Genomic DNA, 18,968 nt, shown 5'->3' on the forward strand with positions numbered 1-18,968 from the left:
AAAGAGGAAAAGAAAGCTTAACTGTCTAGTTTATGATGTTAGCAGATAATTAAGAATAAGAAAATCTAAAATTCAGACAGTATCCATCTTATTAAAATTTGACTTCGTTTCCATTTTTCTTTAAGTGCAAAAATTTTATGCTTAATATCATAACTGCCACTTTATGTAATTATATTAAAATTGTTTCATGTAAGGCATTTTCCTATTCTGAAGGTTATTTTGAGAAAAGCTAGAACTTCATTTTCTCTCACTCATATGTAAATTAGCCAGTGTAAGCAAATAGCTTCTATGAGAACCCAGGTGTTTTCAGTGATTTAATAATTAATTCCAGACTATGAATTTTATAACCCAAATACTGTAAAGTTTTAAAATAAACTTTCAGGCAGTGAATTGAGGTACTACAAGGTCATGATATCAAACTGTTAATTGCAGTATATTGTGACATTCCTCCAGGTTTACATGCTAACTTTAGAGAATTTCTGAGAGGTGTTCTCAATATTGCACTTAATTTAACTCATCAATATAGCATGTTTCATTTACATATATATATATATATATATAAAATTTTATATGTTCTCTACTAAATAAAATTGTCCTCCTTAGCATTATATTTCACATTCTCCACAATCTACTCCAAGTGAAGTCCTAGTCCTAGTGAAGTTTCCAACTTGAATTCTCACTGCTTCATACCCCTCAGTTGACTAACCTTTTTGTTATTCTGAGTGGTGATTCTCAAATTATTTAACAACAGGTTCAGCATAGTTACCAACTATTCAGAACATACATTTGTACATCCTATAAGTGTTTAACTGCTGGATATCAGCTCTAATTTTTTCTCATATATGTTCTGTAATTTCTGCATCCCTATTTCAGTTAAGAATGATTCATGTAACACAGCATACAACTGCTGAGTCTTCAACTGTTGGTATTTATATAAGAAAAGTCTAGAGGTAGGCAGTTCAGGGCTAGTGTAAATCCTCAGCAGTGACTAAGGAACCCAGGCTCTTTCTGCCTCTCTGCTGCACCATCTTTAGTATGTTGGCTTTTGTCCTTATGATTATCACCTCATATGCATAATGTGGCTGCTGTACCTCCAACTTTTCATCCATATTCCAGCAAGGAAAATCGTTAAGTGTAAAGGAGCAATAGTTAAAGGGCTGTGCCAGTTCATGGTGTTTTGTTTTGTTTTGTTTCATTTTGTTTTGTTTTTTTAAGTAAAGTAGAAACCCTACCCAGTAGTCCTTGACTCACATTTCATCAGACAACACTGTGTCGTGGCTGCCTCTTCCTGGAAGATGGCTAAGGAGGAGGAAATGCAAGTGAGGATTGGGTCATTGAATGAGCACTCTACCACAATGCCTTTTGCTCACATTTATCCCTCCACTTAGAATGCTCTTTCTGTCATCTCTCCTGTGCCTTTCATCCGCAGCTTTTGTCCCATTTCAGACTGAGGGCCTATCAGCTGTTGGTTATATTTTCCTGTGGAATATCACATTTTAACCTTTATAATACAAGGCAAAATACCTGTAACTAGCTATGTGCAACTGTGTCTTAATCTTGAGGTTGAAGACTGTATCACCGAGTTTTAAGTGTCAAAAAATTATTTAAACTAGTTTATTCCATAATTCATTGATTCATTTAACATGGAAGTCCAGGGATTTGCTGGCTTCAGGCATGTCTGGATACAAAGGCTGAAATGATGTGCATATTGTTATCCTCTGTATCTAGTCTCACTCGCAGACTTGTCCATCTTCCCTCCCTTTCCCTCTCTCCTCTTCTGTTCTCCTTCCCTCTCCTGTCTTTCTCTCATTCTTTATTCTACTTTCCTCTGTTTTGCTCCATTCTGAACTAGGTTCTCAACACATTGTGTAAAAGATAGCTATTTGTGGCTCTTACTTGATTTTTCATTATGATAGAGTCAGGGAGCCTCTCCTGCTCCCACATGCACTTATCAAATGTTTCTGGAAGAAGTGTGATTAGCCTTGTTTGGCCACATTTCTACCCTTTAACCCATAGCTGCAGCGGAGAATAGAATGTTAAGATCGGTTAAGTCTAGGTCATGTGACCATTCTGGTGGCCCAGGGGTGGAGAGGACTATAATTGATGGTCCTACCACAGCCATATGTGAAGTTGGGGGAAAATGCTGTGCAAGCAAAATAATATCTGTTAATTTTCCTATCATTTTCCACTCCATGTATATGCGCCTGACAAAGTAAATAGGAGCTCAGTAAGTATTTGAAGAAGAGCATGGAAAAATAGGATAAGAGAAGAACTGAGCTGACCTGTACGCAAGAGGAGAAAACCAGGTAGCGTTTCACAAGCTGTATTTAGATCATGCAATGCCATTTTACGTTTTGAATTCAGATGAATTCCTAGTAGATAAGTCATTCAAATTTTTTTAAAAACAAGAAATTTTAACCCAAAATCACATGCAAAAATATGTTATCTTACCAATTGCTCTTTCAGCAAATATTTATTGAGTGCCTACTCTATGCTAAGGCACAAAGTGGAAAGTGTTTTATTCTTTTGGTGAAGGTAATTGAAATGTTTTTCCTCTATACTTAATGAAAATGTTAATCTGATAGAGAAAATAACAGGTGATGACATAGGTAGCAAGTAAAATATATTCAGGGAACCATTTACTTCCTTAAAGCTTCTTATAAAATGATATAGTGGTGTATTCAACTCTAGTTTATGGAAATAAGAAACTTAAGGAAATGAATTCAGATATTTAGCCCTATTTATTTTAAACCAAACAAAGAGGCATTTGATACATTTTTAGGTCTCTCAAAAAACATCCTAAACATAAGCATATAACTCCAAATAAAATAAGTTTATATTTACACATTTTATTTCTCTGTTACTTGATTCAGAGTTGTTCTGGGGTGAAAGATTGTAGCATTTATTTCTCCTGATTTTTTTCTATTTGCCTCGAATAACTCAGTTCATGAAAGACTTCTGAGAAGTTCATTGCCATTGCCCCCTATCTTTTGCCATCAGTGTTTGGGATGAGGGAAGGATGAACTTGAAGCATGGTTGCCTCTTTGTCACTGCTGCACCTAGTCATTATCTCTCCAGAAAGCAGGCTGAATCTGTCAGGCAAAGCTTCCTAAGGCTGGATCCTTTCAGCCCATTCTTACAGGGGTAATAAGGCTTGGAAATTATTTCAGTGGGCCTGCCCTGGAACAGCATTCCTCTTGGTTTTCTTTTGAAGACTGATTGGTTTACAAAGAAAGACTGAAAGTGCTACTCTTTTTTCTCACTTTTTCTCTTTTTTTCCATTCTTGAAAGCTTGATAGTTGTATGCAATAAGAAGTCTTACTTGATAGATTTTGTGTCCATGCTTTATGTAGTTCTCTAAACCTGATTCTTGGAGCTGAGGAACTTTTAATGGGACTCTAGCTAAGCCGAAATCACTTATATAATCCAGCTCTGTAGGGCAATTTTTCTGATTTTTGAAATGGCATGATGAGATAGAAAAAGATAGAGGGAGCAACGGGTGGTGTGAAGGGAGAGATGCAAGAGAATTTCTAAAACTAGTCTTAACAGACTAAGATTAAAGTTCTCAATAGCCTTCTGGAAAGAGAAATTTCTAAACACAATTTTTGGCTTTTTTAAAGTTAATTGAAAATAATTATATGTGTTTGTGGTAAACCACAGCAATCTCTCTGTAGTGTCGTGCTCAAAATATGCCACTAGAACAAGTTAATGAGGATGTTTCACAGCAATTCTAGTCAGGTAAAAATCAATTCAAATAAATTCAACATAAAATTTAATCACCTACTCTGTACCCAGAGTCTTTTTGGGGATCTGGAAAACTCCTTTTAAGTAATTCTTATAATTGATGCATTTGATCTAGTGATAGGAATATAAAAAAGTGAAAAATGCTCATGATAAAATTTGACAGGGGCTTTGAGAGCAGTAAATATAAGGAATTACTTTTGACATCATATGCTCTAAGGAAGTACTTTATATCCTGACTCCAGTTTTAGGAGGTCCCCTGTGAACCTATAGGATGGCAGAAATGACTTTTTTCCTTCTATAATGGAGTGGATATTTACACATCACACTCAGATATACAAAACCGGTGTTCTATTTTATTTGTCAATAAATACATCCTGCCCACAATGATGGAGAGAGAAAGTAACTTTGCTAAACAAAGTTATTTTAGCCATCTTTGGTTTATATTGGTCTCTTTCAGATGAATTCAATTGCAATTGACATATCCTCAGTCAATTTGAAGTTCCTATTCCATGTCAGGAAGGTGTCTTCTCTCAATGAGTCCACACTCCTTCTGTATTCTTCCCAAAATGGCGCTGAGAGAAGGGCTAAATCCCCATGTCCCATAATAAGAGAGCAAGATGCTTCTGATCTGTGTGCTGTCTTTGTTGTCATTGATTTCCTCTGGGGTCAGAGGTATTGTCTGGTATTGTCTAGATACAATGCCTTGTATTGTCCCCAAATATCTTGTGTTCTTGTCCACGAAGGGCCAGCCATTTGGGGTTGTTAATGCTTATATAGGCTGTGAAAGGAGGTTCTGTTGCTATTGGGTTTTGAGAGCCCCGTAGTTTATAGCAAGGGTTGGCAAACTATGGCAGGCAGACAAAATCCAGCTGCCTGAGGGCCAAATCCAGCCACGCCGATCCATTTATGCATTGTCTATGTCTGTTTTAGTTCTACAACAGCGTAGGTTAGTAGCTTCTACAAAGACTGCATGGCCCACGAAGCCTAAAACATTTACTAACTGGCCCTTTTCAGAAAAAGTTTGCCTAGAGAAAGGTCAGCATCATGCCAGTAGGAGATGCTCTCTTTGTCTCTCCCTCTCAGTCTACAACTAATAAAACATCCGTATCTCAACCAAGCCTCCTCTGCTCAATACACCAGAATGCTGGAGAGATCCTCGCATCTGTACATCTGAAGGTGGGTAGACTGGAACACTGAGAGGAGGCAGAACTGAGAGAACAGCTGAGATGGTGCCTATGGTTCTGACCCTCCAGCCCTGGTTGACCTGCAACCCCAGAGAATCCAGTAGTAGCAGGGGAGCCAGTGCATACGATTCTGACTTCCCAGCCTCAGCAGCATCAATGGCATAAAGGAACTAGACATCAGTGATGGCGGTTCCTTCAGCTGCAGCAACATCCATAACACTGGTCCCCCTGCCTGGGGCAACAGCACCACAAACCCAGCAACCACGAAGCACCTGCAATCCTGATGCTCCCCACGTCCTACCCCACCCGCTGTTGTGGGGGAGGCACCCAGTGGGCCCAGCATCAATGCCAGTGACTGTGGTGACATTGGCAGTAGGCAACAGCAAGGCACTTGTGACCCTAAAGGCATGAGTAGTGACAAGGCAGGCGCTGTCAACATGTCTGTAAGAGGTAGTAGAGGGTGGAAAATGCTGATTCTCAAATATACCAGAGGCTGCTCAGAAACTTGTGCTATAGTGCCACCTACTGAAAAACAAAAGAAGGGCCTCAAATTAACCACCTGTTGAATAGTTAGAATCAAAGTAAAAGAAGCTTTACCTAAATAAGAAAGTTGTTTGCTACTTGAAATATGCCGGCAGAGGACCAACTCATCGAGCTTCATGAAAAACCACAATAACATGGTATCACAAAGTGATAAGGACAATTCTCCAGGAACCAAACTCATTTAAAGTCATGGAATATTGCAGTCTGATAGAGAATTCAAACCAGCTGTCATGAAGAAACTCAACAAGCTACAAGAAAACAAAGAGGAAGTTCAGTGAGTGCAGGAATAAAATTGATGAACAGAAGTAATATTCTACCAAAAAGATTGGAACTCTAAAAAAGAACAAAACAGAAGTTTGGAGCTGAAGAGTTCAATAAATGAGATGAAGAATGCATTAGAAAGCATTGTAAATAGAGCAGATCATATGGAAGAGAGAATTAATGAGCTCGAAGATAGAAATATGGAAATGATTCAGGTAGAAGAGGAGAGAGAACTGAGTTTTTTTTTTTTAATGAAGAAATTTTATGAGAACTATGTGACTCCCTTAGGAAAGGCAACATAAGGCTAACGGGTATCCCAGCATGAGAAGAGAGTGAGAAGGAAGCAGAGAGTTTGTTTAAAGAAATAACAGCTGAGAACTTCCCAAACCTGAGGAAGGAACTGGATTATACAAGTCCATGAAGCTAAGAGAGCACCTAATTACCTCAGTGCAAAAAGACCTTTTCCAAGACACATAATATTAAAATTGTCAAAAGTCAATGACAAAGAAAGAATTTTAAAGGCAAACAGGAAATAAAAACAGTGACCTATCAAGGAGCCCCCATTAAGCTATCAGCATATTTTTCAACAGAAACTCTACAGGCCAAGAGAGGGTGGAATGACATACTCAAAATACTGAAAGATAAAAGCTATCAGCCAATAAAGCTCTACCCAGCAAAGTTATCCTTCAGGTACTAAGAAAAAATAAGGCCTTTCCCAGAAAAACAAAATGAAAAGCCAGCCTACCAAATCAGTGAAGATATTTGCAAGTCATATATCCAATAAGGGGTTAATATCCAAAAAATATAAAGAACTCATACAACTCAACAATGACAAAGCAAACAACTCAATTGAAAAATTGGCTTGGGACTTGAATAGACATTTTCCAAAGAAGGCATCAGATGGCCAGTGTGGCATGTGGAAGGATGTTCAACATCAGTAATTATTGGGGAAATGCAAATCGAAATGACAATGAGATATCTATCACCTCATGCCCTTTATAATGACTATTATCAAAAAGGCAAGAAGAAGTGTTGGAGAAGGTGTGGAAAAAAGAGAACACTTATACACTGCTGGTGGTAATGGACATTGGTGTAACCATTATAGAAAACAGTATGGCAATTTCTCAAAAAGAAATTAAGAATAGAACTACCATATGATCCAGATATTCCACTTCTGGGTATTTATTTGAAAAATATGAAATCACTAATTCAAAAAGATACATGCACCTCTATGTTTATGTTCTTTCCAACATTATTTACAATAGCCAAGATATGGAAACAACCTAAATGTGCATCTACAGAAGAACAGATAAAGAAGATGTGGTATATGTATATATACATATACACACAATGGAATACTACTCAGTCATAAAAAAGATAAATCCTGCCATTTGTGACAACATGGATGGATCTTGTGGGTATTAAGTGAAATGACTCAGATGAGAAAGACAAATACCATATGATTTTACTCGTGTGGACTATAAAATAAAACAAACAACACAAAACAAAAACAAACACATAGATACAGAGAAAAGATTAGTGGTTACCAAAGGAGAAAGAGGCTTGAGGGGGAGGGTGATATCGGTGAAGGAGGTCCACTATACGGTGACAGATGGAAATTAAACCTTTGGTGGTGAGCACACTGCAGGGTATACAGAAGTTGAAATATAATGTTGTACACATGAAACGTGGAATGTTATAAACCAAACTTACCTCAATTTAAAAAAAGTGCCAACCCCTGATTTCTAGAATTTTGGGGTTGACCACTTCTTTGCCTGTCCTTCTTCTTGACATGTTTCATCTTTTCCAGGCACAAAGGAATGATTGGGTTTCATGCACAGCAAACCCAGACCAGGGAGCTATGTCAGATGCATCTGTGTAGAGACCTCCCTGTCCCTCTCCCTCTCCTGCTTCACTGCTTTTGTATCACGCTGGATGTAAAAAGGAAGCAAAGCACCAGTCCAATCTCAGCCTGTCCCTATTGCTCATCATAACTGGGGATATTGGAAGTGACTGTATTTTAAGATTCCACTCTCTTGGCTGAAGAACTTTGGTATTTTCTTACAGACTCATGTATCATTTTCAACTTAGTTATGTCCCTTCCAAATCTCTGTTCTTCTTCTTTCCAAGAAAGGCTTTCTACTTTGTATTGGCTGGGGCCGGGAGGGAGAGGACTTTCCTTACATGAATGATTCTCAGAGTACTGTGTACTAGCAATACCACATCATATGACAAATTGCTAGGAATGAAAATTCTCCAGCCCCGACCCCAACCTGAATCAGAACATCTAGGGGAGGGACCCAGCAAGCTGTGTTTTAGCAAGCCCTCCCGGTGATTGTGATGTTTGCCAAAGTTTGAGAACCACGGCCTTATATCATAACTGCAACTAAAACTAAATGATCTGTGTTGACCAGGTTTCATTCTTGGTATGTGACAGAGAGCTTTCAAAATGTAGAAAACTCCTTTCTCTTTCCACAAAAATAGGCTGGAGTAGACCCAAAAATTCTGTTTTGAAAATTAAAACAGATTCCTTTTTCTCCTTGCATTTCTAGTCTAATAATTCTCATTATTCCTGAGGTACTCAATGACTCTAATTAAATAAGGTTACACACACGGGAATAATAAGCATCTTATTAGGGTACAGTTTTCCTGAATACTTCTCTTCTATGCATTCATGACACAAATTTATCTATATGATAGTGTACATACCTGGGACCAGCAACATGATTTGCTGAGTCAGGAGTTTTAACTCTAGGCTCTTGAGTGTGATGATGGCTCCAAGATTGAAATCTTCAGCTTACCCAGAGAATTTCATTTAGACCTTCCGTGGGCATTTCAGACTTGGCAGGAGTGAGAGGTCATTCCTTTTCTTTCCCCTCCATTTCCTGAATTCTCAGCCTTGGTGAATAGCTCTGGGACAGTGACTATGAGCATTTGTTTTATTAGTGTTGTGACCTTGGACAACCGACCTTTCTACATTTTCCTGTAACATGGAGGAAGTCCCAATTCCCACGGGTAAATTTTGGAGATTTGGTGAAAACGTATGCCTGATAAATGGTATTTATTATCCTAAACTCCTTAATATACTCTTAGTGACCAAGTCACTAGGCAGCACTTCCATAAATACCTTTCAAGTAATATTGCTTTCCTTTCAACAAATCACTACCGCTAGCAAAGACCATCTTCAGTTATTTTGGGGATGACATGGTTTCTTGTTTGTTCTTCCCACCTCTCTTTGGCTCACCTCTCGGAGCTGCCACTTATGGTTTTGCAGGGTCTAGAACACACAAGGCACCCATCTAAGGGGGACCATTCCAAGGTCAGTGAGACCTCCCTTTCACACATACTCATACTCACCCACATACACACTATCACATAGCCACACGCACACCACACACACTGACATAGACATTCAAACACACACACGTACACACATGAACTCAGAGATCACCTGCCACACACACCCACTCACACTCATTCACACGCACGTTTGTATACTTATTATGAAAAAAGAGCAAAGCATTTTTTTCAGCAGAATATACATTTCTGTGACTGTATTGAGAAAGTAACACTTTTCTGTAATCCACATGGAGGTGTCATAAGGGAATCTCTGCTGTCCTCTCTCATATTTTCTTCAAGAGCTTCCAGAATGATTCTGTAAGATGCCCCCAACCCCTTCAGGTTCCCTGGACCGTCTCCCACGGCACTTTATGCCTTCTCAGACATGCATCGTTGTTTATTGTCCTGACACTCACCTGAGGTTGAAAAATCCTGTGAGACTCTCATTGGTACCCAACCTTGTACCTGACCAAAAGGAGACGTGTAGTAAATTATTTTTTCATTTTTCATCCACCAATGGGCAGTGAATGTTGTTTGGGGGCCACTTTCCGTATATATGGATTCAGTCACAGAAATATTGTAAGGGTTTCGTAACTTGCCCGTCTTTTTCTTAAATTGCCTGGTGATTACATATTTACTTATTTTAATTATGAGGAAGAACTTGATAAAACATAACCACTTCTTAGGTTTCATTAATAACTATCCTGTGTCATACATTTTTAGCAAAAACAGAAATTCCAGTTCTCAATCACTGTTCTCATCACTCTGTCCCTTTGAGTGGGCTAAAGCGTTCTGGCTGTCTTGTTCTTAAGCCACATTTAGAGTCTTTTAATATCTAACACCCTTAGGGAACTGTTTATATGTACCACCCACTATGCCAGATACTTTTGAAGCCTAATTTCATTTAGTCTTCAAACCAGTTCTGGGGCTGAGGTGATTCTTATTCCCATTCTACACACACAGGGGAAATACATTTTGAGAGGAATTTCCTTGATGTCAAAGGGCGCATAAAGGGCAGAACTTGGCCTCAAACTCGGGTTTATCTGCTTTCAGAGTTTGTGATTTTTATAATGATTACTGGACATTCTTTTTAGACCTCATTAAATTTTGTAAAAATTAGAGTGGAAAAGGAACCCAAAGAGGAAAGGGTGAAATACAGTTTAATATAACCATTTTTTAGACTCCTAAAGAAATTATTTTTATTACCTATAAAATATACAAATATATTTGTATTTATATATGAATTCTCTAACTTGCAAAGTTAACATTGTTCTATTTGTAAGTGTAAACGGTCTTTGCTAATTTTTATATTTTACTCTGTCCTATAGCATGGATCCCGCTAAGTTTTGACTTTCACACTGGGGAAAAATACTTTCCACTTTTATGATCCTTGCTGGTATATTTGCTCTCTCAATTTTACACATCTGCAAATACTGGATAGGATAAAACAAACCATAGACAAGGAGACATTTAAGGCCATTCACAGATTCAAGCATTATAATACCAAAATTGAAGGCAAGCATATTGATGTTGAGTAATATTTATCGCTAGAGTTTGAAAAGATCTATTAGATTATATCTCTTTTATTATGAAACACCATTTTGTTTTAAATGTGTCTACAATGGGATAAATATTTTATAAACCTAAAAGAGAGGACAAGTGGCCTTTAAAGAAACCACCAGAGATGGATGGATGTATTGTAGGAGTGTGTTTACATATACAAATATTATTTTCCCCCATTTCCTACTCAGTTCCTTGTAAGTAATAGGTGTTGGATGCTAAATGTCATTATATTTATATGTTAAGCAGCATTTCTAATCTCAAGTCAGTTCTTTCAACTAACACATCTGTCTTTGACCTCTCTCCCTGTGGCATTTTAGAGTTGCTAGGGAATTTATAATCAAAATTAGTTTGACAGGGCTTCCCTGGAGGCGCAGTGGTTGAGAGTCCGCCTGACAATGCAGGGGACACGGGTTCGTGCCCTGGTCTGGGAAGATCCCACATACCGCGGAGCGGCTGGGCCCATGAGCCATGGCCGCTGAACCTGCGCGTTCAGAGCCTGTGCTCCGCAATGGGAGAGGCCACAACAGTGAGAGGCCTGCGTACCGCAAAAAAAATTAGTTTGACAGCTTTCTGAAAGATAGAAACAAATGTTCCTTGCTGGAAGAAAAACATCAACTTATTCTGCCTTTATTATCACACTCAAGAAAACTTTATTATCACACTCAAGAAACTTTTTGCCATTGAGTTTAACTCTGTTGTTGACTTCTATTGGATCAGCTCTCCTGGATTTCATTTTACCAATATGTGTAACATGAACCCCCATGTCTGAAATGCCTAACTCATTAATGTATGCAGTGTTTCATAAATAGTCTGTTCCATTTCTTTGAAGGAAAGTTTTAAAGTGCTTGCCTTTTCAAATATAAGTTTAATAATAACCAGTATTAAAGTCTTGGTGTCATTCATTCTAAAATCTTGTCTATCCTTTAAAATAGCTAATATGTATGTATGTGTAATACACATGGGTATATGTGTGTGAGTATAATAAAGTTAGCTCTGACAGAATTCCTTAGGGCTTCCTTTAACGGTAATTCACTCATTTGACAAATATGTATTGAATTCTTTCGATGTGCTAGGTTTGATTCTAAGAGCCACAGATATGAAACTAGCCAAGGGTGACCGCATTCAGTTCCTCCAGGGGCTCAAAATCTACTGGGAGAAACAAGCATTTGAATAGCAATTTATAAAACCGTATAGTAAGTGTTTCTCTGGAGTAACACATAGAAGATGCACAGCCCATTCCAGGAAAGGTTATGAGATAAGGAATGATCTGCTAGAACCATCTGGGGCAAGAGGGTTTTTGGCAGGGGAAACAGTGAGCAGCGAGTAGAAGAAAGAAGTATTAGCAAAACCTGGCAGAGTTTGACTCCTAGGAACTGCTCCCCTCTATGAGAAACAGTAGATACGGTGGTTAAGCTTGTGCACCCAGAGGCAAGCTGCCTCAGTTTGGATCTTGGCTCTGACACTTATGGAATGTGAGTTCTTAGCATCACTTCTGTGAGTCTCAGCTTCCGCATTTTAAAAGTGGGTTTTAAAATGTGTACCTTGTGAAGGTACAGTGGGGATTATATATAGTGATATAGACAGGGTGCTTAGAATAATGGGCAGCAAGTACTTTGAAAGTACTTCTATTGGTTTGTTAGAGCTGAGTATCAGAGTACCACAAACTGAGTGGATTAAACAAGAGAAATTTAGGGCTTCCCTGGTGACGTAGTGGTTGAGAGTCCGCCTGCCGATGCAGGGGACGCGGGTTCGTGCCCTGGTCTGGGAAGATCCCACATGCCGCGGAGCGGCTGGGCCCGTGAGCCATGGCCGCTGAGCCTGCGCGACCGGAGCCTGTGCTCCGCAGCGGGAGAGATCGCAACGGTGAGAGGCCCGTGTACCGCAAAAAAAAAAAAAAAAAAAAAAGAAGAAAGAAAACAAGAGAAATTTATTACCTCATAGTTCTGGAGACCAGAAGTCCGAGACCAAGGTGCCTGCAGAGTTGGTTCTTTCTGGGTACAGTGAGAGAAGGATCTGTTCCTGGCCTCTCTCCTTGGCTTACAGATGGCCAGTTTTCTCCCTGAATCTCTTCGTGTATTGTCTTCCCTCTATGCATGTCTATGTGTCCAAATTTCCCCTTTGTACAAGGACACTAGTCATGTTGGATTAGGGCCCACTCTAATGACCTCCTCTTAACTAATTACATCTATGACAACCCTATTTCCAAATAAGGTCACATTCTGAAGTACTGAGCATTAGACTTCAACAAATGAATTGGAGTAGGGCACAATTCAACTCATAACAGTGCCCAGTTTTTAAAAAGTGCTCATGTTTTCTTGCAAAAAAAGGTAAATGTTTGGACAAGACAGGTGAGAAGAAGGAGGAAATTTGAATGGAAGCAGCTGCCCCTTTGGAAGGTAACAGTCATTGCCCAGCATTGCAAAGGTCTGTTCTGGCATACTTTTGATACTTATGAGAAAAATGCCAAAGTCCATGTTTTCATTCTGTGCTAGTTAATGTTTTCACTTCTTAAATTGAAGCTAAAGTTCTACTTTTGGTTGCCTCTTACTGAAAATCACAGTTATATATTTCTGAGCTATGATAGAACTTAGAGATCAACAATTCCAGCCATCTCACTTGGAGAGGAGAGGTACAGGAAAGTGGCTAAAGAAGCCTTTATTACCACCCTCATGGCCCTGACTATCTTCCCCTCTGGCCACTAAGCCCCTTGAGGTAAGAGGACATCAGTGACGCATACCTTACTTGTGCCTCGCAGGCACTCAGTTGCCTTCAGCAACATTTACTTTCCTAACTTGCTTATAATCTGTGTGAAGAGAAAAATTGCTTACAGAAGAAACGGGTAAAATTGTGCTGTAATCTGTTGCTTTCAATTTTACCCTAACTGCTCATTGTAATTGGACTTTTTATCTGCGTTGCCATTTCTCTGTTCTTTAGCACTGAAGTAGCCTCTTCTTAAGCAGTTCAGTCCTTTTTCTTACCTAAGAGTCAGTCATTTCCTGCTGCCCCTCCAGCTGATAAATGGAGTCTTTTGCTAACTGAGGACTCCTCTTCCATCCCTATGGCTCCCTTCCTGCCCTGCCTTCCACTGTTTCATTCTTTACTCTTTCCCCCTCTCTCCTCTCTCCCTTTCCTTCCCTTTCTTCCCCTCCCCCTTGTCCTTTGCATCTCCATCCCTTATTTTCCTGTTCCTTCTACAGACAGTAAATAGGAAACATAACTTCAATTGTTACTGAATCTTCATATATTAGTACCTTGGAAGATACTGTTTATGGTTTCCTAGCTGTGACAGTATAAACTCAGAGTTTATGTTTACTCCCTACATTGATGACTTTTCTGCCAACTCTAAATATCCTAAGTGTCAGTAAGCCACGGAGTTGAAATCTGCTAACATTTCAGACATCAATATGGTGTTGTCAAATGTGAGATTTAGCATTTTTTTCTATTGCTCTTTTTTTTTTCTTACAGCATCATTGATGTTCTAGTTAGGGAGAATGGAGTGATGAAACATGGAGAAACAGTCATTACAGGGCTAATGTGTATGTGTATAAGTGGGTATTAAACAATTAGATAAAATTAGTGTGATTTCTAAAAATTTTAGCTTGGGCAGCTGGCATTTTTTTTTAACATCTTTATTAGAGTATAATTGCTTTACAATGGTGTGTTACTTTCTGCTTTATAACAAAGTGAATCAGTTATACATATACATATGTTCCCATAATCTCTTCCCTCTTGTGTCTCCCTCCCTCCCACCCTCCCTGTCCCACCCCTCTAGGTGGTCACAAACCACTAAGCTGATCTCCCTGTGCTATGCGGCTGTTTCCCACTCACTATCTATTTTACGTTTGGTAGAGTATATATGTCCATGCCACTCTCTCACTTTGTCACAGCTTACCCTCCCCCCTCCCCATATCCTCAAGTCCATTCTCTAGTAGGTCTCTGTCTTTATTCCCATCTTACCCCTAGGTTCTTCATGACCTTTCTTTTTTTTTTTTCTTAGATTCCATATATATGTGTTAGCATGCGGTATTTGTTTTTCTCTTTCTGACTTACTTCACTTTGTATAACAGACTCTAGGTCCATCCACCTCACTACAAATAACTCAGTTTCGTTTCTTTTTATGGCTGAGTAATATTCCATTGTATATATGTGCCACATCTTCTTTATCCATTCATCTGGTGATGGACACTTAGGTTGTTTCCATGTCCTGGCTATTGTAAATAGAGCTGCAGTGAACATTTTGGTACATGACTCTTTCTGAATTATGGTTTTCTCAGGGTATATGCCCAGTAGTGGGATTGCTGGGTCACATGGTAGTTCTATTTTTAGGTTTTTAAGGAACCTCCATACTGCTCTCCATAGTGGCTGTATCAATTTACATTCCCACCAACAGTGCAAGAATGTTCCCTTTTCTCCACACCCTCTCCAGCATTTATTGTTTCTAGATTTTTTGATCATGGCCATTCCGACCGGTGTAAGATGATATCTCATTGTAGTTTTGATTTGCATTTCTCTAATGATTAATGATGTTGAGCATCCTTTCATGTGTTTGCTGGCAATCTGTATATCTTCTTTGGAGAAATGTCTATTTAGATCTTCTGCCCATTTTTGCATTGGGTTGTTTGTTTTTTTGATATTGAGCTGCATGAGCTGCTTGTAAATTTTAGAGATTAATCCTTTGTCACTTGCTTCATTTGAAAATATTTTCCCCCATTCTGAGAGTTGTCTTTTCATCTCGTTTATGGTTTCCTTTGCTGTGTAAAAGCTTTTTGTTTCATTAGGTCCCATTTGTTTACTTTTGTTTTTATTTCCATTTCAGAAAGGATCTTGCTGTGATTTATGTCATAGAGTGTACTGCCTGTGTTTTCATCTTAAGAGTTTTACAGTGTCTGGCCTTACATTTAGGTCTTTAAACCATTTTGAGTTTATTTTTGTGTATGGTGTTAGGGAGTGTTCTAATTTCATTCTTTTACATGTAGCTGTCCAGTTTTCCCAGCACCACTTATTGAAGATGCTGTCTTTCCTCCATTGTATATTCTTGCCTCCTTTATCAAAGGTAAGGTGACCATATGTGTGTGGGTTTATCTCTGGGCTTTCTATCCTGTTCCATTGATCTATATTTCTGTTGTGCCACTACCATACTGGCTTGATTACTTCAGCTTTGTAGTATAGTCTGAAGTCCAGGAGCCTGATTCCTCCAGCTCCGTTTTTCTTTCGCAAGATTGCTTTAGCTATTCGGGGTCTTTTGTGTTTCAGTACAAATTGTAAAATTTTTTGTTCTAGTTCTTTGAAAAATGCAATTGGTAATTTGATATGGATTGCACTGAATCTGTAGATTGCTTTGGGTAGGATAATCATTTTCACAATGTTGATTCTTCCAATCCAAGAACATGGTATATCTCTCCATGTGTTTGTATTATCTTTAATTTCTTTCATCAGTGTCTTATAGTTTTCTGCATACAGGTCTTTTGTCCCGTTAGGTAGGTTTATTCCTAGTTATTTTTAGTTGCAATGGTAAATGGGAGTGTTTCCTTAATTTCTCTTTTGGATTTTTCATCATTAGTGTATAGGAATGCAAGAGACTTCTGTGCATTAATTTTGTGTCCTGCTACTTTACCAAATTCATTGATTAGCTCTAGTTTTCTGGTAGCATGTTTAGGATTCTGTATGTATAGTATCATATCATCTGAAAACAGTGACAGCTTTCCGTCTTTTCCCATTTGTATTCCTTTTATTTCTTTTTCTTCTCTGATTGCTGTGGCTAAAACCTCCAAAACTCTGTTGAATAATAGTGGTAAGAGTGGACAATCTTGTCTCGTTCCTGATCTTAGTGGAAATGGTTTCAGTTTTTCACCATTGAGGACGATGTTGGCTGTGGGTTTGTCAGATATGGCCTTTTTTATGATGAGGTAAGTTCCTTCTATACCTACTTTCTGGAGAGTTTTTATCATAAATGGGTGTTGAATTTTGTCAAAAGCTTTTTCTGCATCTGTTGAGATTATCATATGGTTTTTCTCCTCCAGTTTGTTAATATGCTTATGCTGTATCACATTTATTGATTTGTGTATATTGAAGAATCCTTGCATTCCTGGGATTAAACCCCACTTGGTCATGGTGTGTGATCCATTTAATGTGCTGTTAGATTCTGTTTGCTTGTATTTTGTTGAGGATTTTTGCATCTATGTTAATCAGTGGTATTGACCTGTAGTTTTCTTTTTTTGTGACATCTTTTTTAGTTTTGGTATCCAGGTGATGGTGGCCTTGTAGAATGAGTTTGGGAGTGTTCCTCCCTGTGCTATATTTTGGAAGAGTTTGAGAAGGATAGGTGTTAGCTCTTCTCTAAATGTTTGCTGGAATTTGCCTGTGAAGCCATCTGATCCTGGGCTTTTGTTTGTTGGAAGATTTTTAATCACAGTCTCAATATCAGTGCTTGTGATTGGTCTGTTTAAATTTTCTATTTCTTTCTGGTTCAGTCTCGGAAGGTTATGCTTCTGTAAAAATTTGTCCATTTCTTCCAGGTTGTCCATTTTATTGGCATATAGTTGCTTGTAGTAATCTCTCATGATCCTTTCTATTTCTGCAGTGTCAGTTGTTACTCCTTTTGAATTTCTAATTCTGTTGATTTGAGTCTTCTCCCTTTTTTCTTGATGAGTCTGGCTAATGGTTTTTCAATTTTGTTTATCTTCTCAAAGAACCAGCTTTTAGTTTCATTGATATTTGCTGTTGTTTTCATTTCTTTTTCATTTATTTCTGATCCGATCTTTATGATTTCTTTCCTTCTGCCAGCTTTGGGTTTTATTTTTTGTTCTTCTTTCTCTAATTGATTTAGGTGTAAGGTTAGGTTGTTTATTTGAGATGTTTCTTGTTTCTTGAGGTAGTATTGTATTGCTATATACTTCCCTCTTAGAACTGCTTTTGCTGCATCCCATAGGCTTTGGGTCATGGTGTGTTCATTGTGTGTTCATCGTGTGTTCATTGTCATTTGTTTCTAGGTATTTTTTGATTCCCTCTTTGAATTCTTCAATGATCTCTTGGTTATTTAGTAGCATATTGTTTACCCTCCATGTGTTTGTATTTTTTACAGTTTTTTTCCTGTAATTGATATCTAACCTCATATCATCTTCTTAAACATTTCTTGTATTTTCTCCATTCTATTTCCAAGATTTTGGATCATCTTTACTATCATTACTTTGAACTCTTTTTCAGATAGACTGCCTATTTCCTCTTCATTTGTTTGGTCTGTTGGGTTTTTACCTTGCTCCTTCATCTGCTGTGTATTTCTCTGTCTTCTCACTTTGCTTAACTTACTGTGTTTTGGGTCTCCTTTTCACAAGCTTCAGATTCGTAGTTCCTGTTATTTTTGGTGTCTGACCCCAGTGGGTAAGGTTGATTCAGTGGGTTTTGTAGGCTTCCTGGTGGAGGGGACTGGTGCCTGTGTTCTGGTGGATGAGGCTGGATCTTGTCTTTCTGGTGGACAGGACCATGTGCGGTGGTGTGTTTTGGGGTGTCTGTGACCTTATTATGATTTTAGGCATCCTTTCTGCTAGTGGGTGGGGTTGTGTTCCTGTCTGGCTAGTTATTTGGCATGGGGTTTCCAGCAGTGGAGGCTGCTGGTCCTTGAGTGGAGCTGGGTCTTAGTGTTGAGTCGGAGATCTCTGGGAGAGCTCTCGCCAGTTGATATTACGTGGGGCCAGGAGATCTCTGGGAGTCCAATGTCCTGAACTCAGCTCTCCCACCTCAGAGGCTCAGGCCTGACACCTGGCCGGATCACCACGATTCTGTCAGTCACACGGCATTTCCTCAAAAACCGCAAGGGAAGATCCTTAAGGACAGGGCATATCCTTGTTTCTCTAGTGCCTATTACAATGCCCAGTCCACTGTAGAAACTCAGTATGTAATCGGGAAGAACAAATCTGACTCCATACTGGATCAGTTTCTTTTACTTTAACCTTTGTATTCGATTGCTTCTGCTTAACCATACTAGCTCAGGAGGCATGAAACCGAGGAAGACCCTGTCAGAAGTGGCATTTTTATGTTGCTTATCATGTTTTTTCCATTCAGATTTTAGGTGGATTAATAGTAGAACACACATCCAGGCATTGTATAATTGTTGAAGCAAGAGTGGCATCATCAGTTCTTTAGAAGAGATTTGTTCTTCAAGTTCTGGTGCCTCACATTGTATGTGATGGTAGAGAACGTCCAAAGATTGATGAACAATTAAACTAGGCAGATTCTATGACAATCAATGTGTACAACAGCTTTGCCTAAAATTTTTTAACAGTTTTCTTTTTCCTGGTATATAGAGACCTGAAAATAGATTTATACTTTAAAAATATT

The 18,968-nt window shown here is 38.7% G+C and overlaps 1 protein-coding gene and 1 pseudogene across 5 annotated transcripts in view; both read left to right on the forward strand.

Moving 5' to 3' along the window:
- The window catches only part of SLIT2 (slit guidance ligand 2), a 382,964-nt gene that overhangs the window by 104,589 nt on the left and 259,407 nt on the right, over positions 1-18,968 (forward strand). Inside the window, exon 1 of one of the 5 annotated variants that reach the window (XM_067735626.1) lies at positions 12,904-13,058. The exons of 3 other annotated variants lie outside the window; for them this stretch is intronic. In XM_067735626.1, coding sequence (XP_067591727.1) covers positions 13,006-13,058 — 53 coding nt within the window. In that variant the 5' untranslated portion in view covers positions 12,904-13,005. Of the gene's footprint in view, positions 1-12,903; positions 13,059-18,968 lie in introns of those variants that run through there. One more of the 5 variants, XM_067735628.1, reaches the window with a different exon arrangement.
- The window catches only part of LOC137223591 (POU domain, class 5, transcription factor 1 pseudogene), a 38,732-nt pseudogene continuing 32,688 nt past the window's right edge, over positions 12,925-18,968 (forward strand).

Source organism: Pseudorca crassidens, chromosome 4 (assembly GCF_039906515.1).
Source record: "Pseudorca crassidens isolate mPseCra1 chromosome 4, mPseCra1.hap1, whole genome shotgun sequence".
Lineage (NCBI taxonomy): Eukaryota > Metazoa > Chordata > Mammalia > Artiodactyla > Delphinidae > Pseudorca > Pseudorca crassidens.